Genomic DNA, 26479 nt, shown 5'->3' with positions numbered 1-26479 from the left:
GCACACCTTTTAACTGATCAATGAAATCTTCATTCAAGGAGCATGGCGTGGGAATGCTGCTAGATGGTTGGCTGACTGTTAAGCTCCATCTGTCCAGGCAGTTATTTTGAGTAACTTTCAGCTCCTGTAGGTTTTTTCTTAGCAAAATAATTGTTTTTCACAATTGGAGGATGGCCTGCTCCAATCAAACTAAGTTGGAAGCTTCATTCGCGTCTGGGGGAAAAAATGGAAAACGGTTAAAATCGGATCCAGTAAATCCTGCAGCGGTTTCACTGCCTGAAGATTCTACTGCCTTGCTGGACATAGTAGAGGAATTAAGGTCTATAAAAAAAATATTAACGGATAATTCTGCTCAGTTTGCAGCACTCAGGGAGGAAGTTTCTTCTCTGACGAGACAAATGGAGATTGCAAATAGTAGAGTAGATCAGCTGGAATCAAGAGTGGCTGTTTTAGAGGAGGGACAAAAGCAGTGCGGGAAAGATCATAAGCTATTTAAAGAAATGGAAAAGCAATTGGAGGACCATGAAAATAGGTCCCAAAGAAATAATGTAAGAATTCTTGGTCTCCCGGAAACAGTGGAAGGGAGAGATGCAATATCATTTTTACAGGATCTAATCCCTAAGCTGCTCCCTTTATCTTCATGGTACCCTATCAAAATTCAAAGAGCACACAGAGTCCCTGGCAAAAGACCTAATGGATATAAGGATAATAGACCTTTAATATTTAGTGTGCTTAGGTTTCAGCAAGTGATAGAAATATTTTGTCTGGCCAAAGAAAAGAGGGATTTGAAATTTCAAGATGCAAAAATATTATTTGTGCCTGACTTAGCTAATAAAACAGCTAAAGTTAGAAAGGAGTTTTTACAATTCAGGCCTAATCTACAGCGGATTGGGGCAAGAGATGGCCTTATGTATCCAGCTGTTATGCGTGTCACTCATGAAAATCGCACTGTTCAATTTGAAGATCCAGCGAAATTGAGTGAGTTTATTTTTCAGCAAATAGAGCCTATGTCATAACGAGCGTTGGCTTTGGTGATGAAAAGGAAAGCAGGGAAGAGGAATAAGGGAAGAAAAGAAAGAGAGAGTTATGTGATGGAAGCTGGATAATATACTGGAAGTGATAAAGATAATGTGAAAAATTTGGGATATTTTGATATTTTCATTATATATTTAAAAGTGCGTGACTACAGCTGTCTCAAACTGGAATTCAAATTTGGCGGTTGAACAGAACCAGGATGTTGCTGCATCATGAGTGACAGCTGTGATTACCATTGGAGTTAAGCCAGAAGGAAGTAGGCGGGAATGTAAAGAACCGTAAAGATTGGCTACAATAGTGGAGATGGAGCGAAGTTAGATTGGTATATACAGCAGATGTTGTTACTGGAATTAATTGCATCATGGATAACCATAAAATTATTCATTACTAGTTCTGGCTTTGTGTGAAGTCCTGGTTGGATTCAGCGCGAGCTATAACTTGAACTGTGTACTGGAAAGAATATGGATAAAGTGGAGCTTTATAAAAAGTACTGTACAGAATAAGGGTTTCAATTGCAGTAACAAAAGTTGAGTGAAGATTTGATAAGAGGAAGAAATGAAATTCTGTAGTGGATGGATTTTGTTGTAATAAGAAGGTCTACAAATTTATTAACTGGGTTCCAGCTTGAATTAATTGAGTCCAAGCATGATGGTTCATGGGCTATTACGTAGGATGTCTGGATTAAAATGTAATTCATTATATAGCTTTGTATGGTAAAATGTGATTGATGCTGCTCATTGTCACATAGATATATAGAATTAATCTGTTCTTTATATGTTTATTAGTTTTTGTTGTGCTTATTTAGTACTAAGCATTCTTCATCACATTATATTGCCTTATATTTACTTTATTCTTTTAGCATATATTTTATTATAGCTTTCTGAGGTTTTACATATTCAGATGAATTGATAATTTGAATGGATATATGAATGTTTATCTTTCTTTTTGGTAAATTATTTAAAGGGATAAAAGGAATTAGACTGGGGAAGATAAAGGGGTTGTAATAATGTATGGGTATACTAGTCTTTAAGCCCGTTACATTAACGGGTGCTAGAATAGATGTCTGTCTGTCTGTGTTTCTTTCTCTCTCTCTCCTTGGTCACTGACTGTGTCCTTTTATCTCCCCCCCCCCCGAGCAAAGCTGTCTGCCCCCAGCACACCACTCCCCCAAAGCAGCCCCCTTTCCCTCTCCCTGACTGTCTCTCCATGGCCCCCTTCTGTATTCACCCCAGAGCAAAGCTGTTTGCCCCCAGCACAGACCTCCCCCCAAAGCAGCCCCCTTTCCCTAATTGTCTCTCCATAGCCCCTTCTGTCTTCCCCCCACAGCAAAGCTGTCTGTCCCCAGCACAGTTCCCCGCCCCCCCCAAAGCAGCCCCCTTTCCCTCTCCATGGCCCCTTCTGTCTTCCCCCCAGAGCAAAGCTGTTTGTCCCAAGCACACTTCCCCCCCCCCCAAAGCAGCCCCTAGTGTTTAAGCCCGTTACATTAACGGGTGCTAGAGTAATGTCTGTCTCTGTCTGTCTGGGGTTTTTTTTCTTTGTCCCATCATATGTCCTTAGTGTCCCCAGTGCTGCCTTCCATATCCTTAGTGTCCCATTCTATGTCCTTAGTGCCCTCAGTGCCTCCTTCCTATGTCATTAGTGCCCCCATTGCCTCCGTCCTGTGTCCTTAGTGCCCCCAGTGCCTCCTTCCCATGTCCTTAGTGCCCCATTGCCTCCGTCCTGTGTCCTTAGTGCCCCCAGTGCCTCCTTCCTATGTCCTTAGTGCCCCCAGTGCCCCTGTCTTGTGTCCTTAGTGCCCCCAGTGCCCCTTCCTATGTCCTTAGTGCCCCCAGTGCCTCCTTCCCGTGTCCTTAGTGCCCCCAGTGCCTCCTTCCTATGTCCCCATCATTATCTTACAGACTTTGTCCCACCCCCACCCCCTGATGACAGCCTGCCTGCCTGCCTCCCATCCCCCTGAGCAGCATGTTTCCATTTAAACACCCCCACCCCCCAAAGCCAGCCTGCCTGCATCCTTCCCCAATCCCCCTGAGCAGCATGTTTCCATTTAACACCCCCCTCCACGAGCCATTTTCCCACTATCCAAACTTCCCAACCACAACAAGAGCCTATGCTGAAAAGAAACCAGGACAGAACCTTACATTGAATAATATGAAACCCGCACCATGGCTCTTTCTCGAAACTCTCCCAGTTTCAAAGCTTGCTCCTTGGAATCAAAGCAAAGACAAGCCGCTCCATTCATTCTACTTTATCACCTGGCTCCAGCAGACAGCTACCACTGTCGGCGGAATAAACTTTCCGCAAAGACCCCTCGCTCCGCGCTAACTACGTAACTGGGGAACCAAGTCCCCTTTTGTAAAACAACCTTGGAATATGAGGAACGACTCAAGAAACTAGGACTGTTCTCCCTTGAGAAGAGGAGGCTGCGAGGGGACATGATAGAGACGTTCAAAATACTGAAAGACATCGATAAAATAGAGCAGAAAAACAAATTATTTACACTGTCCAACGTGACACGGACAAGAGGACATGGTTTAAAGCTAAGGGGGGACAAGTCCAGGACAAATGTCAGGAGGTTCTGCTTTACGCAGCGAGTGGTGAACGCCTGGAATGCTCTTCCACAGGAAGTTATTAAGGAATCCACTGTGCTAGGATTCAAAGGCAAATTAGATGCACATCTCCTTATGAGAGGCATAGAGGGATATGGGTGGTAAAACTACATCAGGTGTATACCTGACTGGGCCTCCGCGTGTGCGGATCGCCGGACTCGATGGACCATGGGTCTGATCCGGAGATGGCAGTTCTTATGTTCTTATGTTATGTTCTTAACCTTTGCGATTCCGTACAGAAGAATTCCAAAGAGCCTGATTGGGGGAAGAGCGAGGCTTCCGGCAACTTGCCAGCAGTTCGTTGCACAAAGTCGCTCCAGTATGCAATTAAGTTTCCTGCTGTCTTTTCAGCACGCTGAAGCTGAACTGTGAGTAGCCATGGTGACATCACACCTAGTTCACCGTGTGTCGAGTTTGGTGTATCACTTCATTTTTATCCCAGGCTCCTTTTATAAAGCCTGTTATTTGCAAAATCTTTAGTTTTTGGTCTTTGCCACAGTAAATCACTCCAGCAAGGGAGGGGCAGGAACTTTAAGTGCTGGATCGACAGATTTTTAAAAAGGTACCAGGGGGTGAGACTGCCCTGCTGCCTGCCAACCACTAGATGTGCCCTGTACCTTGTTCTGGCCTACCACTAGACCACCAGAGGGGGGACAGGGCACACCATTTTTTTCAGAATTTTTTTTATTAGTTTTTCCTCCTCTACAGGTGGGTGCGTCTTATGGTCAGGTGCGTCTTATAGATCGAAAAATACGGTATTTAGCAGTTTAAAAAACACTTGAAAAGGTATTTCTTTTATATGACCTTTTTAGTTTCTTAGGTTTTGTAGATTACACCTCCATCTAAACAATCCTTGCACTCTTTGGACATATAATGCATTTTCTCTTTTTCTTATTTGAAATTTCTAGGCCTCTTTGTATAATTTTTCTTTACTCTGAATCTCATTATTGTAACCCATTTTCAGTTGGCTTGCTCAGAAACGGTATATCAAATACAATAAATATGTGGTAAGGCAACTCAAAAGCTTTTAGTTGTTGAGAATTTGTTGCTGCCGGAGAATGAGTTTAAAACAGGTTTCGATAATTTTGTAAGACAAAAGTCCACAAGCCATTATTAAGATGGACTTGGGAAAATCCACTGTTAATTCCTAGGATAAGCAATATAAAATCTATTTTACTCCTTGGGATCTTTCCAGGTACTTGTGATTTGGGTTGGCCACTGATGGGAACAGGATACAGGGCTTGATGGACCTTCGGTCTGTCCCAGTATAGCAACTCTTATGTTCTAGAACAGGGGTGCCCACACTTTTTGGGCTTGCGAGCTACTTTTAAAATGACCAAGTCAAAATGATCTACCAACAATAAATTAAAAAAAAAAAACACAAAGCACACTGTACGCAGAGAAAATGTTAATTATTTATATTCCAGGGTTTTTTCAAAGAGGTCAAGGCAGATGACTCTATGCAATGTCACCTCAGTAACAACCATACAAAAATAGACAAAAATGCTCTCTCCCATTTTACTAAACCGCGATAACATTTTTTAGTACAGGGAGCTGCGCTGAATGCCCCGCGATGCTCTCGACGCACATAGGCTCCCTGCACTAAAAACCGCTATTGTGGTTTAGTAAAAGGGAGCCATAGTGCAAAATATAGACAGCAGATATAAATTCTCAAAACGGACACATTTTGATCACTAAATTGAAAATAAAAGCATTTTTCCTACCTTTGTTGTCTGGTGATTTCATGAGTCTCTGGTTGCACTTTCTTCTTCTGACTGTGCATCCAATATTGCTTCCCTTCTTTCAGCGTCCTGTATGCTTCCTCTCCTCCAGACCTCATTCCCTCCCCCCAACTTTTTCTTTCTTTCTCCCTGCCCCCTTCTTTCTTTCTGTCTCCCTGCCTCCCTTTCTTTTTGACTCCCTGTTCCCCCTTTCTTTCTGTTTCCTTTCTTTCTTTGTCTCCTTGCCCCCCTTCTTTCTATCTCCCTGCCCTCCCCCAAGCCACTAGGTTTCCCGCCGCCATCGGGAAATAGGCCTCCAAGCCACTGCCGCCCCAAGCTGTCTCTGTAGAAGCATCGCACTGACCAGCATTCCGCTCTCCGACGTCAATTCTGATGTTGGAGAGGAGTTCTGGGCCAGCTAGGCAGCGATTGGCTGGCCCAGCACTTCCTTTCCGACATCAGAATTGGCGTCGAGGAGCGGAATGCTGGTCGGTCCGACACTTCTGCAGGGAAGGTAGTGGGGGACGTCGGGAGAGGAAGGTTGACCGGCTCGGTAGATTGGGACGGCAACACAAGTCTATCACGGAGCCCAGGATGGGCTCCGCGATCGACATGCGTTGCCGTCCCAATCTACCAGTCGATCACGATTGGCGTATTGGGCACCCCTGTTCTAGAAGCTGGAATAGCTTCCCATGCAGGCTCCATCTGTGACATTGAGGACTTGTATATTGCCATTTGTGGAGAACACCCACTACAGGTAAGTTTTAAAATGTACTTCAGTCTTCATGGAGAAACCTAGCAAACAGGAGGCTTGTCTGTTCCATTGTTAACAACAAATTATTTTGCACTTGAATTTTCCATATGAAGAGCTTTTGTTCTTATGCATTACAAATCTATTTTATTTTTCCTAAAATTTTCTTGCAGGAATTAATACTACTAAAAAAACAAGTTGAATCTCTTGCTGAAGAAAATGGGAAGTTGGTTGGTCACCAAAACCTAAACCAGAAGATTCAGTATCTTGTAAAACTTAAGAAAGATAATGCTAAGCTTATTGAGGTATACCCTATAATTTGTTTTTCATGCCAGTATCATTTAGGTAATCTCTGGAATTAGAAATGTTTGGAATATAGAAGCTGCTAGACCTGTGAAGAATTGCTGCGCCATGGATTATTTAGTCAGATTGCTAAAGATTTCAGGTCGGCAAACCACAGCTGGCGAACCGCATGCGCTCTTTATCCACTTGAGTGTGGCTCGCGGCTCAGCTTCAACCACTGGTCCGCAGAATTTTCTGCTGGTCCACAGGGCCAGCGCCTCCATCGGGCCCAAGAGATTGTTCAGTAGCTGCCGGTCTTCAGTGCGATCAATGCGGCATCTTTGTACTGGCTCCCTGAATGCTGCAGTGCACAAAGCCATGGGAAAAGGCTTCTACCCGCGGCCTGCGCCTGACCCGGAAGCCTTCTCTCTGACGTCGCAAAGTCAGAGGGAAGGCTTCCAGATGAGGTGTGGGACGCACGCGAGGAGCCGCTTCCCACAGCTTTATGCAAGACAGCACTCAGGGAGCCAGCCCGAAGATCCTGCGTTGATCGCACCATGGACCAGCCTGAAGCTAACACCGGGGGGGCAGGCCAGAAAGCAAGACACATGGAGGGAGAGAGACAACAACGGTAGAGGAAATGCTTTTATTTAGTGATTTTGCATCTGCTGTCTGTTCAAGAAGAAATGCATTTGTTTGGTTTTCTCTGGGGGTTGTACTGCTTGAAGAGTCTTGCATCTTAGGGTTTGTTTGAATATTAGTACTTTAGTTTTTGGTCCAGTATTTGCATGGGGTTATCTGTTTTCTGGTAGAAATGAATGTTGAAAAGCATACAGTGTGCTTTCTGTATTTTAATTTTGTGGTTAACCATTATGTGTTATTAATACGATTATATTGTATGTGTATATATATGAAAAATGGATGGAAAAAATGGTGTTACAATTAGTACTATTATGGGGGTGGGGTCTGGGGTGGAGATTGGATGGAGATGGGAAGGTTGGTCAGCCCGGCGCTTCAGCATCCTCTTTACGGGGAAGGGAAGCAGGGAGAGCTCAGAACTTGGCGGCGGCCTGTTCCCCGATTACGGCAGCAGTGGCAGCCTGTTCCCTGGCAGTGGTGGCCTGTTCCCCAATGGCGGTGGCTTGGAGGAGGGCAGGGAGAAAGAAAGAAAAAGTTGGGGGAGGGAATAAAGTCTGGACCAACCTTATGGAAAAATAAGTCTCCAGACAACAAAGGTAAAAAATGGAATTTATTGACTAAAATATGTTAGCTTTGGGAAATGTATATAGCAGATGTCTTTGTATTGTGTTAAAAAAAAAAGGAAATGCATTTCTGGTTTTATTTCTACAGTGGTGAAGTATTTGCTGACCCTTGCTGTGACTGGTGGGGATCCCCAAGCACCGACAGCAGAGGACCTCCTCTACAGACGGCCAGAACTCTCCTCCACCAAGCACAGCAGTCGCTGGCAACATCCATGAGCCACTGAGGTGCCAGCATCTGTGACTCAGGGACGCTACTGCTGCCTGTCAAGCTTGGCAAAAGGGACCCCTGGCCAACTGCAAAGGAAGTCCTCAGCTGACAGCTTGGGGGTTCTCATCAGCTGAGTATTTATATTTTATATTTACATTAGAGGCTTTGGTAGAAACCCGTTTACAAAGTATGTATTCTTCCCAATTAATATTTCCAAATTAATAAAGTCTCTTTGCTTATTTGTAAATGGGTTTCTACAAGAGCCTTTAATTCAGTAGCATAATTAAATGAAATAACTATTTCTGAAGTTTATAGGGATGGGCGGGGACGGAGGGGATTCCTCACGGGGATGGGTGGGATTTTGGCGGGGACGGGTGAGATTTCTGTCCCCGCGCAACTCTCTATTCCAGATATGGCCCCCAAGCATCTGGAGAGTGAATTACAAGCATCTACAGGCACTCCAAGTGCTGCCCCATGCAGGAATCTAACCCTATTGTTCCAAAAGGATCCATTGTTCACTGCTGCGGAACCTCCCATTGAGTCAGCATTTCGTTAGAATATACATTATCCCAGGACAAGCAGGCAGCATATTCTTAACTGATGGGTGACGGCACTGACGGAGCCCTGGTACGGACAATTTTAGAGTGATTGCACTCTAAGAACTTAGAAAGTTCTAGTTAGGCCACACCGCGCATGCGCGAGTGCCTTCCCGCCCAACGGAGGCGCGCGGTCCCCAGTTTCTTAGTTTCCGCGGAGCTAAGAAGATGCATTTTTTCAACGGCTGTTGAAATTTTTTTTCCTCGCCTTCCCACTCTCGCATTTTTTTGTGAAATTCTTTCACTTTATTTCTCCTTTTCTTTTTTTAAAAAAAAAATCTAATTTTTTTCTTCGAATTGCAGTCGGCCCCGGCGGGGCCTGTTGGCAACATCGAAGCCTCGACCTTCGATTTTGCGGCGGCCGTTTTTCCCTTCATGCCCCCTTCACTGGGCTTTAAGAAGTGTCAGCAGTGTGCATGCCCTATATCTTTGACCGACCCGCACAATTGGTGTCTTCAGTGCTTGGGTCCCGATCATAGGGCTTCATCTTGCACCCGTTGCGCTTCTCTCCAAAAAAGAACTTTAAAGAATTGCCAACTTCAGCAACAGCTTCTTTTTGGTGCCACCATGGAGGGTCCATCGACATCGACCCCGACATCGGCTGCATCATCGAAATCGGTGCCGGCTCTTTTGACACCGCAAGACGTATCTTCGGCGTCGCACCCCCCAGGTAAGCTGGTTAAGAAGCCATCCGTTACAGTCCTGGGCCCGCCGGTCGACCAAGCAGTGAGCCAAGTCCTGCAGACCGTGCACCGGCCACGTAAATGCTCCACTCCTATTGAAGTCAGTCTCCTGAGCGTAGAGCGGCACCACAGGTACCGAAGAAAAGAAAAGCGGTACCGGTGCCATCCTTGGATGACCGAATCGCAGCCATACTCCAAGTCCAACTTAAGGAGCAGTTACAGCAACTCGTGCCGGTTGTCGACCAGCCTATTTTGTCGGCATCGACCTTATCGGCACCGCTGCATTCTGCCTCTTCGGTATCCATGCCTATTCTCTCAGCGGAACCGAAAGCCTTGCGTCGGGCGGTTCATTCGGTCTCCGAGCCGGTACCACTCTCTGACCCGATACTTCCTCAGGTACAGTATTGATGCGATCGGGCAAGTCGGTACGCAAGACCCGACATGGGGATGTATCCACTCCTGTCTCCCAGGGTCGACTCCCTTCGGTGCGTGACCCTGACTTATGGGATGATTCTGATGAACCTCTCGGCACCGATGACGAGGTTTCCTCTGATGAAGCTGATCCATCTATTCAGGAGCCTGATAGTAAGCCAGAACAGACTTCCTTTACAAAATTCCTCAAAGAAATGTCAGACACACTTTCTATTCCATTGGAGTCTGATTCCAAAAAATCCAAAGCATTCCTTGATGCTTTGGACTTAGATCAACCTCCTAAAGAATTCCTCAAATTACCCTTATATGATATCTTGAGGGAAACATTTTATAAAAATCTTGAGACTCCTTTAACCATTCCAGGAGCCCCTCGAAAGCTGGATTCTCTTTACAAGGTTATCCCCATTCTAGGGTTTGACAAGCCTCAGCTCCCACATGAATCTTCTTTGCTTGTGGAGTCTACCCTGAAGAAAACTGTGGGCTCTAGTGTATACGCTTCTGTCCCTCGTGGCAGAGAGGGTAAGGCCATGGATAAATTTGGAAAGCGGTTATATCAGAACACTATGTTGGCCAATCGTTTAGGTAACTATGCATTCCATTTTTCTTTCTACCTGAAGCATCTCATTCAGCAGCTTGCTGCCTTTCAGAAGTACCTCCCGGAACGTAAGATACCTTCATTCCAACAATGTACTTCCAGTCTTTTCCAGCTCAGAAAGTTCATGGTCCATTCCATCTAGGATACTTTTGAGCTCACCTCCAGGGCTATGGCTATGGCTGTCGCCATGAGACGTTTGGCTTGGCTCCGCGTCTCAGAACTTGATGTAAACCACCAAGACCGCCTCGCCAACGCTCCCTGCCTGGGTGACGAGCTGTTTGGAGAATCTCTGGATACCACCACTTTCTGCTCATGAGACCAGGTGGGATACCTTATTGAAAGCCAAAAAGAAACCCCCACCTACTCGTCCTTTTCGACAGCAGACGTCTTATCAACGTCGTTTTTCAGCTCATCTTCTTTATCCTCCTCATACCCAGCCTCGGAGGCAACGTCAACAACAGCAGCAGCAGGCTCGTCAACAGCAGCAACAACCAGTGAAGTCTGTTGCTCAGCCTAAGCCTACTCAGCGCTTTTGGCTTCCTTCTCCAGGACATAGCCAGTCTTCCCTCTTCATCTCCTCTGCCTCAACCCATCGGGGGACGTTTCCAGTTTTTTGTAAACCTTATAGAACTTTACAGTACTGCAGTATATAAATTTATTATTATTATTATGTATTCTTATGTGTTCTTCTAGTATGTCTTGGATATCGTACATGTGTCTTAGATCAGTGGTTCCCAATCCTGTCCTGGAGGACCACAAGGCCAGTCGGGTTTTCAGGATAACCCTAATGAATATGCATGGAGCAGATTTGCATGCCTGGCACCTCCATTATATGCAGATCTCTCTCAAGCATATTCATTAGGGCTATCCTGAAAACCCGACTGGCCTAGTGGTCCTCCAGGACAGGGTTGGGAACCACTGTCTTAGATATCGTACATGTGTCTCTTGGTAGTTAAATGTACTTTTAAAATTGCTCCAAAATGCCAGCTATCCCAGGACAAGCAGGCAGCATATTCTCATGTATGGATGATGTCACCGACAGAGACCCGGTATGGACCACTTTAAAAATGCATCGCCACTTTAAGAGTTTAGAATTTCTAGAAGTCGATATGGGGACAGATTAATGCTATGCTTGAGGCATCGATTCCTTTAACATATGAGGCAGTCATATGTGGGACAATATTACATCTGAAGCCCTCATTAGACAGATATAGAGGTCGGCTTTTCCTTATCATGACTGGGGTAGCCATACAAATGGTTACGTGCAACTGGAAGAACTGGGATCGCTTTAACTTTAATTTTTGGTGGGCAAATTTATGTTTAATTTATAGATTTGAAAAAATGAATGCGGATATGCTAGGACATACTAAGAGATTTAAGTTAATCTGGGGCCCGTTGACATATTTTATGGATTCATTGTAATTGTTTTTTCTTTTGTTCCTGTTGGTATATTGCACACACACCCAGGGGTAGGGAGGGTAGGAGTTGGTATTTCTTTGTGTGATTCTATTCCCTTATGAAATGTTGGTTGGGTGGGGTTTTATATTGTTGTATGGATTTTGATTGATTATAAATGCATATATGATTAATATTATTTGTATAGATATTGTATTCCATTTTTGTTAGCTTTAGAAACTCAATAAAGATTTATTAAAAAAAAAAAAGTTTAGAAAGTTCGCAATAGTCCAAACCGCGCATGCACGAGTGCCTTCCCACCCAATGTCTGGCCCTCGATCTTGCCAATTTCTGCTTCCTCTGCTCTTTTCTTCAGCAGCACATTCCCACTCCACTTCAGCAGCAGCTCCTGTTCTGCACTGTCGGGAATCTGGCGCCCACCGCATTTCCGACACCAGCCATACTAATCAAGCCCGCACCGACCACATCGGCATCGAGAGTGGATCTCCCCATGCTGTCTGCGGTGTCGCACCTCACAGTGGGTAAGCTGGCTGCTAATCTTTTCCCTGCTCCCTCTGGGCTTCCGGTCATAGTAGCAGTGAGTCTAGTCCTGCCAACCTCTAGCAGCCCCAACTATATCTCCGCTCTGGTATTGATGAGTGTCTCGATACCGGCATTCTCATCTCCAGAGCTTAGAGCAGCACCAAAGGTACCGGTTCGTTTCTCTAATGCAGCAAATTACAGAATTGCTGCAAGAGGACATACGGGAGGAATTTTGGCTGTTTATGCCGACTCATGTCGACATTGATTCTCTCGGCACCAATTCAGTCTGAGCCATCGACTCCAGTTGTCCCTACCCAGGAGTCTCCAATAGCGGCACCGATTCTGGTACAGGAACCTACATCGACAGCCTCCTGACACCGATCCTCTTCTCCACAGATATCACCAGAGACCATATCGGTGCCGTCTAACAAGGCAAGTCAAAGCATTTGGAGCCTTCGGTACCGTCTGTTCGACACCGCCCCGTACTGCTAGAGATTCAGATCTCTAGGGGGTTTCTGAACAGGAACTTTTGCTTTCTGACGCCGAGGGTTCCTCAGGGGGTAATTCTACTCGCCTTTCTTCTCAGGCAGCTCCTTTGCCACATTTCTCCAGGAGATGTCTGGGGCTTTCTCCATTCCTTTAGAGGCGGATTCTAAAACATCTAAACTTTTTAGATGCTTTAGTTTATGATCAGCCACCCTAGGAGTTCCTCAAACTTTGAAACTCCATTTAACATATCGGTGACTCCTGAAGTAAAGGCTGCTTTGTTTACCTCATTGGAATAACTACGAGACGGCATTGTATCTTCCAAAACAGACAATATTCGTTTATTGTTAGTATAAAAACTTACAGTATTACAGCAGCAGTGACATATTAGAAAAATGTATTGTCAGTTTAGAATATGCAATGGAGAGAAGAACTTGCACCCATATGCTTAGCAGGGGGCTAGCAGATCCCCGTAGCATAAGTAAGTGAATCTCTCTCTGGCTTTACCTAAAATGCACGTGTTTTTTATACAGAGCAATTCTTCCTTTGTTCCAAAAAGTCCATCCCTGAATTCTGGTTATGTAATCCCCTATTGGTACATAAAATAATGTATACCTAACTCCTCCTCTCGGTCCACGCCTCTCTCACTCCCTCCCACGAGAGGGGCCCAGGCAGTCCAGAAACAGAGGGCACTTCATGAACTTCTTCCTTATCACCTTGCTGAGGCTGATTTGTTTGTTCTACAACACTGTATGTCTTCAGGATGGTGTCCTTGTAGACAGTCTTATACAGAAAACTGAAACAAAGATGCAAGGGTGACATTCCAGCATCCTGGCCATGCCTGGATCCCATGGCTTGCTTCAGAGACAGGCACCAGGCCCTCACATCCCTACTCCCCCTTCATCCTTCAGGGGTTGTTACTTGTTATGGGTGTTTTATGGCTTCTCAGGGTGCCTTGCATATGTCATACGGCACTGATAACAGCTCAGTACAAATGAACAATGGCCACCGAACCTTGGAGAAGTATCCTCCTTAGGAAGACAAGAACTAGGCCAGCAGGAGTAGCATTTCAAAAGGATACATGTGTTCATAGATTAGCAAAGTACAAGCTGTTCCATCTGGTTAGCTTGTAAAGAAAGGCTGCTTTAGACTGTGAGAAAATATGTGTTATGTGTTAAAATGGCTGTAGTGTCCAACATATACAAGGTAATCCTCCACCAGGTAGTTCAGTATGTCCAGGTTATCCAACTCACTCCCCACCATTTGGACTCATTATACAGAGTGGTCCCCTTTCCAGGTTTGATAAACCACAGCTCCCTCATGAATCTCTTCTCCAGAGTGCGTGTCTGTGCCTTCTTACCTCCTGGCAGAGAGGGCAAGGCTATGGATCGGTTTGGCACACATCTATATCGGAATGCTATGTTGGCCAACCAGTCTGGTATTTATATTTTCCATTTTTCCTTCTACCTGAAGCATTTGGTGAAACAACTGGCCACGTTCCAAAATATTTTCTGGAAAGTAAGCTCCCGACTTTCCAACATTTCATATCAGACTTGCTTCAACTTCGCAAGTGCATGGTAAGATCAGCATATGCCACCCTTGAATTGACCTCGCATGTGGCAGCACTGTCAGTTGCTATGAGGCGCCTTGCCTGACTTAGAGGGTTTCAGCTCGACATTAACCACCAGGACAGGCTAGCAAATGCACCTTGTTTGGGGAACAAACTCTTGGCCCTTCCATGGACACGGCTACTCCGAAGTTGTCTGCCCACAAGACCAGGTGGGACACTCTGGTCAAGTCCAAAATGAAGCCTCCACGTTACTCGTCCTCTTCACACTACAATCTTCTTCTCAACAAAGATTTCCTGCAAAACCTTTGACTCTGTTCCAGTCTCAATCCAGGAGGCAAAGGCCCTAACAGCAACCACCGGCTGCTCCACAACAATCAACACAGCCTTTTTTGACGTGTTTCTTCAGAGCATAGTCAATGTCCCCATTCTCCAGTCTATGCCTCAACCTATTGAAAGCTGTCTTCAGTTCTTCATAGATCGCTGGGAGCTCACCACCTCAGATCTCTGGGTTCTCACCATCATACGGCATTGTCACACACTCAATTTTCACACCCTGCCTTCAGAACATCTTCCAAGCGAGTCTGTTTTGGACCCTGCACAGTCCTCCCTTCTTCTACAGGAGGTGAAATCTCTTCTGCTGAGGAAATTCCCTTTGATCAGTGGGATCAGGTATTCTACTCCCGTTACTTCTTGGTACCCAAGCAGACGGAGGCCTGAGACCCATCCTGGATCTCAGAGCTCTCAACAAATTTCTAGTCAAGGAGAAATTCAGGTGCTCTCCCTTGCCCTGCTATATCCTCTCCTCAATCAAAACAACTGGCTCTGCTATCTGGATCTCAAGGAAGCCTATACGCGTATCCAGATCCATCTGGCTTCCAGTAAGTATCTTCCAACTCAATCAGTGTCATTATCAGTACAAGGTGCTTCCTTTCGGCCTGGCATCTTCTCCCAGAGTCTTTACGAAGTGCCTGAGTTTAGTGGCAGCATCTCTCCGATCTCAGAGCTTTCAAGTCTTTCCTTAATTGCACGACTGGTTGATGCAGGCTGTTTCATCTCTGGAAGTGGTCCAAGTAACATTTCAGACCATTTTCTTTTCTTCAGTCACTAGGATTCGAAGTCAACTTCCCCGAATCACATCTCCTTCCAACTCAACATCTGCAGTTCATTGGGGCAATCCTAGACACCACTCTCATGAGAGCGTTTCTACCTCCAGATTCTCTTCCAGCTCTCGTATGTCTGTCAGCAACTGCTTCCTCTTCAAACTGTTTTCTACCAGACACGTGGTGGTTCTTCTAGGCCACATGGTTTTCACTCTTCATGTAACACTACTGGCAAGACTACATCTTAGCACTCCTCAGTGGTCTCAAGCGACCGATCGTCTCTCACAACATATATCTGTGACATCATCTCTTCTGTAGTCACTTCAATTGTGGAGGACCTTCTTCAATCTATCCAGAGGTCTCCTTTTCCATTTACCCCTCTCATCACCAGGTCATCACGACGGACGCATCTCATGTCTGGGGGGCTCATATGGTCGATCTTCAGACTCAGGGCCTTTGGACCGCCATGGAGTAAAAATTTCACATCAGTTTCCTGGAACTCAGAGCAATGTTTTATGCCCTCAAAGCTTTTCATCATCTCTGCCCTCAAGTCCTCCTCCTTTGCATAGACAATCAAGTAGCTATGTACTACATAAACAAGCAAGGAGGCATGGGTTCTCTCCTGTTGTGTCAAGAGGCCCAAAAAATCGGGATTTGGTCGACAGCTTGCAATCAATTCTTGAAGGCTGTCTACATTCAGGGGAGAAGAATTCCCTAGAGGACCTCAGCAGAATTCTTCAGCCTCACGAATGGACTCTCAACTCTATAACTCTCCAGTCCATCTTTGCTCAAAGGGGCACTCATCAAGTGGACTTGTTTACAGCTCCTCACAATCACCAATTGCCCCAGTTTTGCTCCAGACTCTCCTCTCCTTTCCATCTGGCAGCAGTTGCTTTTCTTCTGGATTGGACAGGCCTGTTTCTATATGCATTCCCTCCACTTCCTCTCATGTTGAGAATTCTGCTCAATCGAGAAGCAGCCACCATGATTCTCATTGCTCCACGATGGCCAACGCAACATTGGTTCGACCTTCTACTTCAACTCAGCTCCAGGGAGCCTATACCTTTTCCAATATTTCCTACTCTGCTCACTCAGAATCAGAAATCACTACACACGACAGCTTGGTTTCTCTCAGGCTGAATCCATCTCACTTTCATCTTTCTCAGCCTGTTCGTCAAATTATAGATGCAGCCAGGAACCCAGTCACTCAGCAATGTTATCAACAAAAGTGGACTCGGTTCTCTTCCTAGTGTCTTCTTCATCATCATGACCCAACTTCCTTGACAGTGGAATTGGTCTTGGATTATCTTCTTCATCTGTCTGACTCTGGTCTCAAGTCTACATCTATCAGAGTTCATCTCAGTGCTATTACCGCTTTTCATATACCAGTCGAGGGTAAACCTCTTACTGCTCATCCTTTGGTCTCCAGGTTCATGAAGGGGCTTTTCAATGTCAAACCAAAAAGATCTGACAACACTGGAAAAATGGGCCAAAAAGTGGCAAATGAGTTTCAACATAGGGAAATGCAAGGTATCAATGACATAGCCCTACAATGGTTCAATTCTTTCTTATCAGAACGGTCTTCCAGTGTCCAATTCAATGACACCAAATCTACTCCATACTCACCTAGCTTCGGAATTCCTCAGGGTTCAATTCTTTCCCCCTTACTCTTCAATATCTTTCTCTCACCTTTACTTAGTCTTAGCCAGTCTATAGGCTTCTCCGCATATGCTTATGCGGACGACATACAATTATTACATCCATGTAACCTAGAAAACCCTATTGAAATAGCTCAAGTCAACCAAAAATTAGTCAAAATTAAAGAATGGCTCACCCATAACAAACTCGCGCTTAACATACCAAAAACAAAGGTCCTCCTTTTTCCTTCAAAACAGGGAATACAATTATCTTCTCCTTTCATGATAGATGATTTAATAATTGAAACAGTGACTTCACTCAAAATTTTAGGTGTAATCATAGATGACAAGTTTACTTATCAAGAACATGTCAACAACATTGTTAAATGCTGTCTTTATCGTCTTCGTTTAATCCGTTCAATGACAAAATATTTAGAACCACAATCCTTAAATATTCTAATGCACTCTCTTGTTATAACAAAACTAGATTACTGTAACTCTCTGCTACAAAATATTACTCAAAAAGAAAAAAAACGTTTACAAATTATACAGAACATAGCAATCAAAATAATTCATAATGGTAAAAAATATGACCACGTAACACCTCTGCTAATCAAATCACATTGGCTGCCCATAAATAACCGAATAACTTATAAAATAGCTCTACTGACTTTCAAAACACTAAATACTAATGAACCACAATTCATAGATCGTTTATTGATACCCCATTCTTCAAATCGCTCTTTACGTTCCGAATCCCAAGAATTATTAATGGTTCCCTCTCTAAAAATAGTAGGGACAAAACGCCACGATATTTTCTCTGTAGTGGCTCCTCTTACTTGGAATTCTCTTCCTTTATATATCAGGAAAAATAATAATTTAAACCAATTCAAAACTAATTTAAAAACATTTCTTTTTAAAATTTCTTTTGATCTCTAAACTCACTTCATTGCCAATTTCTATCTGAGAACCTTCAATCCCTCCCCATTGTTTTTTCCCTCCCCTTTCAGACCTCTCTTTCTCCCTTTTTAGGGAAAATATTTTTGTAACTTTAAATCCTTATGTTCATTCCATATGTGTCATAGTCTGTCAATATTGTTTTGTGTGTCAAATTCCTTTTAGTTAAAGAAATATTATAATACTGTCATTTTACCCCTTTAGTGTTCAATATTATATAATTTAACGATGATTGTTATACTTTGTTAATCGCTTAGTTTGTAATAAGCGATACATCAAATAAAATTAAACTTGAAACTTGAAACAAGGTCATACATATAGGGAAAAAAAACCCGATGTTCACTTACAAAATGGGGGGATCAGCGCTAGGGGTGAGCGACCTTGAAAGAAACCTGGGAGTGATGGTAGACACAACATTGAAGGTGTCGGCGCAGTGTGCCATGGCCTCAAGGAAAGCAAACAGAATGTTGGGTATCATTAAGAAGGGTATCACGACCAGGACAAAGGAAGTCATCCTGCCACTGTATCGTGCTATGGTGCGCCCGCACCTGGAGTACTGTGTTCAGTTCTGGTCGCCGTACCTCAAGAAGGACATGGAGGTACTTGAGAGGGTCCAGAGAAGAGCAACTAAGCTAATAAAGGGCATGGAGGACCTCTCATATACTGACAGACTGAAAAAGCTAGGTCTTTTCTCCCTGGAAAAGCGGAGACTTAGAGGAGACATGATAGAAACCTTCAAGATCATGAAGGGCATAGAAAAAATAGACAGGGACAGATTTTTCAAATTAAGGGGATCAATAAGTACAAGGGGGCACTCAGAGAAATTGAAAGGGGAGAGGTTTAGAACAAACGCCAGGAAGTTCTTTTTCACACAGAGGGTGGTGGATACATGGAACGCGCTACCAGCGGATGTGATAAACAGGAGCACGCTACAGGGGTTCAAAGAAGCTTTGGATAGGTACTTGGAAGACAAAGGGATTGAGGGGTACAGATAAGAGTAAAGGTAGATTATAGGGATGGGATTAGAGGTAAGTTACAAAATTAATCAGGGACCACTGTTCAGGCACTAGGCCTGATGGGCCGCCGCAGGAGCGAACCGCTGAGCAAGATGGACCTCTGGTCTGACTCAGCGGAGGCAACTTCTTATGTTCTTATGTTCTTAACCACCTCTCAAGCCTCCACCTGTTGTCTGGAGCCTTAATGTAGTTCTTTCCACCTTGATGAAGCCACCATTTGAACCAATGGCCACAGCTCATCTCAAGTATCTCACCTGGAAAGTGGTCTTCCTTATTGCTCTCACCTCTGCTAGGAGGGTCAGTGAGCCGCAAGCCTTGGAAGCGGATCCACTCTTCCCTGTTTTTCATAATGATAAGCTGGTTATCCACACACATCCAAAGTTTATACCAAAAGTTGTCGTTGATTTTCATCTCATTCAATCAATTGTTTTACCAGTGGTTTTTCCCAAACCTCTTTCTCATCCTTGGACTGTAAATGAGTTTTGGCCTACTACATTGACCTGACAAAGCCACATCGAACATCTTCCCCACTGTTCATCTCTTTTGCTCCAAACAAGTTGGGGCATCCTGTATCAAAGTGAACAATTTCCAACTGGCTGGCTGCCGGCATCTTGTTCTGTTATGCTCAGACTGGACTGGCACGGGAGAGTTGTGTCACAGCTATTAAATTAGAGCTTTGGCAGCTTCTGTTGCCATTGAGGACATCTGTAAAGCTGCCACCTGGTCCTCAGTTCATACATTCACTTCTCACTGCTGTCTGGAGTTTTTCTCCAGACGGGATGGGCACTTCGGCCTATCTGTATTAGAAAATTTATTTTCCTAAAGCCAATACTCCCACTATTCCATTTCTCTTAGCTTGGAGGTCACCCATATGTGAGAATATACTGCCTGCTTGTCCTGGGATAAAGCATAGTTAGTTACCATAAAAGGTGTTATCCAGGGACAGCAGGTAGATATTCTCACATCCCACCCACTTCCCCAGGTTGGCTTCTTAGCTGGCTTATATTAACTGAAGGGCCACGTGCCCTACGTCGGGTCGGAAGGCACTTGCGCATGCACTGTTCGGTCTATCACAAACTTTCTAAACTCTTAAAGTGGCGATGCACTTTTAAAGTGGTCCGTACCGGGGCTCCGTCTGTGACGTCACCCATACGTGAGATTATCTGCCTGCTGTCCCTGGATAACACCTGTTACGGTAAGTAACTGCTTTATGCCTCATCTGTCATGCTGCTACAAGTAGGAAGGAAAATTTTGGTAGAATACATTTTGAGTTGCTGCTTTTTCCTTTTTATCTATACCAGTGCTTATCAATATTTTTGTGGCCATGACCCCACGATCACAACCAAATAAAACTGTGACCCCCTTAGAGCTGTAGAATAATGATGCCCTATAGAAGGCCGATCCAGCTCGCAACTCCAATTTTGGGTTTATTACGTTATTTGGGGTCTGACTCACAGTTTGGATGTCTTTTCAAAATAAAATGGATTAATTTTGGAAGTAAGAAATGCTCTTAAGATTCTCAGTAATCTTTTTTTGGAGTTGTGAAATCCTCATATTTGACATGTGCCACTTTTTTCAGGAATATTTTGTGGTCTCACTATTTCTATAAATTTATTTTTCAGGAGGTTGAAAAGCTGCGAGTTGAGAACACATTCCTCAAAAACTCAAAAAGGAATTCTTGATGATCCTGTCCAGCTACAAAGAGATGGCAATCAAAATAGCTTTGAGTAGAAAAATGATAAAGCAAAGCAGTTCTTTGCTTTTGGCAAAAAAAATTGTGCAAAACTGGATATATTAATTAGACTAAAGATAAGTGTGATGTTTTCTGAGAAATTTAACATCTATAAGAGGGTATATTTTTGTTAATCCTTTAACAGTGTATTATTTATGATGCTGAGGCTTGAACTAATCCAAGTGTACCTCAACAGAAGTTTGATTTTAAAATCAATAAGACAGTTTTCAAGCAAGTTACAGGATATGACCTTTTTGGAAGAAGGAGTTTTTGTTTGAAAGGTGAGGAGTTTGACTTGCTTTGTTCTAATGTCTCCTGTATTGTTGCAGATTTATTTCTCAAAAGTCATTCCATTTCAGAACTTGAAAAATCACCGCCATAAGAAAAGAATAATACATGTCATGAAACATTATGATGGATGATTGGTTTCTTATAAATAACATAGCCATTTATCCTCTAATAGCTTCTGTTGTATGTATGGGGAATAGGAAACTTGTTACCTGAGCCCTGTTAAGAAGGGTTTTCTCCTGTTGTGCCCAGCAGGGAAGGGACTTGATACCTCCAAGGATACATGAACCTTACTAATGTAAACCACAGTACCTTAGCCATGAGGTGCTGTTTTATAGTTTTAAATCAGCATATACAAGAGGAAGTCAAATAAGATACATTTATGCACCAGTTTAAATTTACATTTTTAATTGACTCCCCTTTATATATGAATATCTAAGAAATCAAATGCTTTTTTATCCCTATTCTAAAACTAAAATTGATACTTAGTCTGTGCCTGGGAATTGATTTGTGACACATGAAGCCAGTCACTGAAGTAGAAGTTCCTATTTAATTATTGGAATGAATACACAACTTTCTGACACATCTGGCTAATAATCAAAGAAGCATAGTGGTATCTCACTGACCAAAACCCTTCTGTCTACATAAGTAAGATTTGTAGATATTTATTGATGACATCTGTGACTATGAAAGTATGCCTTGCTGGAGGCAGTTTTATTTAGGGATCATTGATGAATTAATCACAAAATGTTATGTACGGTAACCATAAGCATCTGTCCAAATGACATGGCAGCTTATATTAGTGTGTTATATCTTGTATAATTTGTTCTGTGTTACAATGTAGATATTTTTAATTGCTGTCATATCATTTGTTTAGATTTTTCTAATAAAGGTCTTTGTTTACAAAAACAGGAGTCTTGTATTACATATTCTCCCATACTGTTAGGGCATTAGTGCATCCTTTATAGTCCTGTGCTAGAAGTTTGTGGAAAAAAATCACAAAATCTGTCTTCCATCAAAACATGGCCACAATGTGATTTCCAGTGCAATAGGTGAGACATTCTAGACAGATGGGTTATTTCCCTATAGCTGCGTGCTGCTGCAGAAGGAAACCACTCTGAATTTTTCACTCTGCTGTACTTCACTGGGTTCTCTAGCTCCAAGTACAGTTCTTTCCTTCTGTATGCATGCCTGCAGGAGTATTTGTTCTGCTCTCCCAATTTTATTATTTTTAATTTGACGTAATTTTGTCCCTTTTAGGGGTAATTTGGTGTTTGGAGCAATTTTGAAACTCTGCCTGCTTGAGAATTCACAGACTTCGGTCTGTAGCTGGCAGGTCAATCCCAATGGGTACCTGTTAGCCAGCCTGCATAGTTTTTCTCTGGAGCTCAGGGCCATCCCTGATGTGGTCTCACCTACTGTTAAGCAGGGGTTGAGCGCAGGCTGTTAAGCACCATTAGGAGGCTCGGCGTTGTCTCACAGGATGCTGGCTGCGTCTTCGCGCCTCCGCCAGTCCTGGTGCACATCCGTTAATCCGCAGGAGTGGAGGTGTAGTCAGACACAGGAGTCTGACTGGCATCCTGAAAATCAGCTTTACAGAAGAATTCCCAGCATTGTGGCAGTGAGTTTTCTCATCCAGCTACTGTGAGAGAGCTGAAAGCAGGCTACAGCACAGATCCTGTCAGGTCACAGTGTGTAACTAATACAGAGTAAACTCTTGCCTTTTATTTTTTCTAAGGGGAATGATGATCTCAAGTGCTCATGGTTGTTTGACTTTAGAGCATGTCTTGTCAGTACAACCTATTCATGAGCTATCATAGGTCTCATGTAATCCCCTATTTTTCTTTTAAATCATTTTTTTATAAATGTACTTTAATTTACTTATATATCTTTTGATAAAACTTAGCTTTCTTAATTAATTGTTTCTTATTTCTTTATAATAAAGTTCTTAATATAAGAATGAATAGCAGTATATATATATATATATATTTCTTTTGTCTGATACTTAGCTTTTATCTGTATCTGGCTGCCGTTGGTATTCACTTCCCGCTGTTATATTGAAAAAGCTGTTAATGGTGTTTATTCATTGCTTCTTTAATTCTGCAGCACATGGGAGAGGGCTGCAAGGCAGTCTGTTTGGAGTGCTGCCGATGCTGCTTTTTGGAGGGAGGTATGTGGGTCTCACGGAGAGGGGAGGAAAGATGCGGTACATGGGGAGAAAAAGGAAAGAGGGAGAAATGGGGTGAAGGAGAAATGATCATTGTACATGAGAAAAATAAGACCTACCCCGAAAATAAGCTCTAGTACTACTCGAAAGGGTCCAGAGAAGAGCGACTAAAATGGTTAAGGGGCTGGAGGAGTTGCCGTACAGTGAGAGGTTAGAGAAACTGGAGACTGAGAGGGGATATGATCGAAACATTCAAGATAATGAAGGGAATAGGCTTAGTAGATAGAGACAAGTTGTTCACCCTCTCCAAGGTAGAGAGAACAAGAGGGCATTCTCTAAAGTTAAAAGGGGACAGATTCTGTACAAACGTAAGGAAGTTCTTCTTCACCCAGAGAGTGGTAGAAAACTGGAATGCTCTTCCGGAGGCTGTTATAGGGGAAAGTACCCTCCAGGGATTCAAGACAAAGTTAGACAAGTTCCTGCTGAACCGGAACATATGCGTCCATAGGATAACATGCACGCTTTAGTGTTTAGCACATGCTAAAAAGCTTAGTGCACCTTTGTAAAAGAGGGGGCAAGTGCTGGAACAGTTAGGCAAGTTCCTGCTGAACCAGAACTTACACAGGTAAGGCTAGACTCAGGGCACTGGTCTTTGACCTAAGGGCTGCCGCGGGAGCGGACTGCTGGGCACGATGGACCACTGGTCTGACCCAGCAGCAGCAATTCTTATGTCTTTGCAAGACCTTTACAGGAGTTCCTTTTGAACACTCAGCCGGCTCCGTCCACTTCTTCCTCCTGACTTTGTGGTGTATACTTGCAGTTTGCTACCTTTCCCTGGCATCCTGATGCTTTGAAAATTACTAGAGCGATGTCACGCTTGTATCCCCTGGCACAGGAGTGTCAGTGGCTTTTGGGTCAGTCCAGGGGGCATTCTTTGGTGGCACAGGTGACTAAATGCACCTCTTTCCCCAGTGAGCATATTTGTGTTAGAGGTATGCAGGACTGCCATGTGTATGTGGTCCTCAGGACACTCTGACACAGCTGCTTTAGGCATTAAAGCTGCTTCAGCGACGTCTTTTGTCGCTGTCTCTTTTGACTGCGCACATTGGAGAGTGATGTGGTGGTTTCTCCTCCTCAACTTCTTTTGGCTGGGACAGATTATATAGCTGATGCATTGTATGACCTTATGTAAGTTTTGGCAAAGGTGTCTGCACTCTCCATCTCTGCCCGCAGAATACTCTTTATCAGACAGTGTGCTGGTGATTCCACTTCTAAGGCTATTTTGGCTAGACTGCTTTTTCAGGGGCAGTTTTTGTTTGTCAAAGGTCAAACGACCTTATGGATTCTGTGATGGACCGTTGCCCTAAGTCTCTGCCTAATAGCAGACTCAGACCCTCCTGGGGTTCTGGTTGTTTTAATTTTCGTGGCTCACGGCGATCCCAACTGTATGCAAGTGATTTTCACAGGGTTCATGATGACGGTATACTGGCTACAGGAGTTCCCAGCTTCCCCCGTTCTGCGCTCTCTGCCAAAGGCACAATGATGCCAGTATTTCTCTGAAAGCTACCTTTTTTCCCTTAAATTTCCTTATAAATATATACTAAGCTTTCAGAATCATGATTATATTTTTTGGGATCCACTTCAGTTAGAACAATTTTTGAAAGACAATGAGTATATAGTCTTGAATGGAATATAATGCAATGTAGCAATCCTGTTTAATGGTAGGATTTATTATCCTTAGATTCCTATAGATTTATTTTTTTCTGCAAGTTTAATACTTCTCCCTTTACGAGGGCTTGATGGACATTGTGAAGTAATTTTATTTTATGTAATAGAGATTTCAATTTTATTTAATGATGTTTGTAGATTGTATATGATAATTTGAAAATCCAATAAAAAAACCCACCCTGCATATCTTGGGCTGCAGGGCATCCGTATCCTTTCATGTAGAAATGGCAGCATTGCTGGGCTCCAAAAACAAATCAGGCCATCCAAACGCACTAGCCACCCTTTTTAGCACTGCTTAGACAGGGGCTAGGCTTTGCGCTCCCACCTCTCCTGGCCACAGCACATGGTACAAAGATGCTCTTGATGCATGAATTTAGAGTATAGGAGCCCAAGGACCCCATTCTGACAAGTTTTAAGGCAAAAAGTGCAGTTTTGAAAGTAAAGGGAGCTTTAAAAAAAAGATTGCTGCTGTTAAATTCATGCCAAAATTCTGATTTTTTTTCACATATAGCAAAGTACAAAAATGATGACCTGTGTTTGAAATGTACTGCAGCCTGCCTCAACTCTCTTGCAGTAGCTGGATTAGAAGAAATCACTGCCTCATGCTGGGAATGCCCCCTCTCTGCTGATCTTTGAACTGCAATCAGACACAGTGCCTGACCCTACCTCATCCTCCACGGACCAATGGACACGCTAAGGGGAAGGTGGAGGCAAAAACACAGCTGGCGCCCTGCAAAACACCACTGAGCCTCCAAAGGACACCTACTAGCCTACGCTTGAGCCCTTAAGCCGAAAATGGGTTCCCTGCAGACTGGAGTCTGCTTTTTTGCAGGCAGAGCTCTGAGTACAAAGAAAACACTAAATAAAATATAAAAAGGGACAGCAGAAGAGAAACACTTCTTCAGGCATAGGTGCTACTGCAGCGCCTAGTGCAGCAGAGTCACAGAAAAAAAATATGGAGTGGATTCCTTCTGCATGTGGCCATTGGGCTAGGGTTGCCAGATTTTCTGTTTGGAAAATCTGGACCCTCTAGCCCCGCCTAGTTACACCCAAAAGAACATGTCTGGGGAAATCCAGATATCATAACACTACATTAGGAGATAACCCACTTGTCTAGACTGTCTTACCTATTGCGTTGGAATAATGTGTTCTTGTATATGTAATGGAATTATGCCTATTGTTTTGTGGCTGCCACCAGAGGCAGTGCTTTTAACAGACTGCTCCTGGCATGCCCCACCAGGACCTTCCCTCTGCTGCGTCACTAATAAGGGGCAGAGGGGAGCCCTGGCGGAGCAGGCCCTGAGCAGCCTGTTCACTGCACTGTCTTTGCCAGCCACTGTTATTGCTGCTGCTTTCGGAGACCTAATAGATGGGGGGGTCGGAGGAGGGGGGGGTACGGTCTGGAGTGGTGCACAGGGGCCTGGGAGGAAGAGATGAAAAGTTGCTGCACATGGGAGAAGAGAGGAAGAATTATTGGACATGGGGTGGAGGAGATAAAGGGACAGATGCACCAGAAGTAGAAAGGGGTGAAAAGGAGAAATCCTATATATGGTGTCGGGGAGAGAGTCATGCATGGAGAAAGGGAGAAATGCTGTAACAGGATGACGGGTAGGTAAAGATATCCCCAGCAGATTGACTTTTACGTCTCCAGTGCAGGAACTTCCGGTGTGACCTATCCACCGAGGCAGA

At 43.9% G+C, this 26479-nt stretch overlaps 1 protein-coding gene across 3 annotated transcripts in view; it reads left to right on the top strand.

The window, feature by feature from the left end:
- The window catches only part of KIF15 (kinesin family member 15), a 288169-nt gene extending 266365 nt beyond the window's left edge, over nucleotides 1–21804 (top strand). For all 3 annotated transcript variants that reach the window (XM_033930440.1, XM_033930441.1, XM_033930439.1), the window contains exons 34-35: nucleotides 6287–6418; nucleotides 20498–21804. In XM_033930440.1, the coding sequence (XP_033786331.1) occupies nucleotides 6287–6418; nucleotides 20498–20557 (192 nt within the window). In that variant the 3' untranslated portion in view covers nucleotides 20558–21804. The remainder of the gene's footprint in view (nucleotides 1–6286; nucleotides 6419–20497) is intronic.
- Nucleotides 21805–26479: the final 4675 nt, after the last annotated feature.

Source organism: Geotrypetes seraphini, chromosome 2 (genome assembly GCF_902459505.1).
Source record: "Geotrypetes seraphini chromosome 2, aGeoSer1.1, whole genome shotgun sequence".
Lineage (NCBI taxonomy): Eukaryota > Metazoa > Chordata > Amphibia > Gymnophiona > Dermophiidae > Geotrypetes > Geotrypetes seraphini.
Note: the sequence above shows the minus strand (reverse complement) of the source record. Positions and strands in the feature narration are given on the sequence as shown.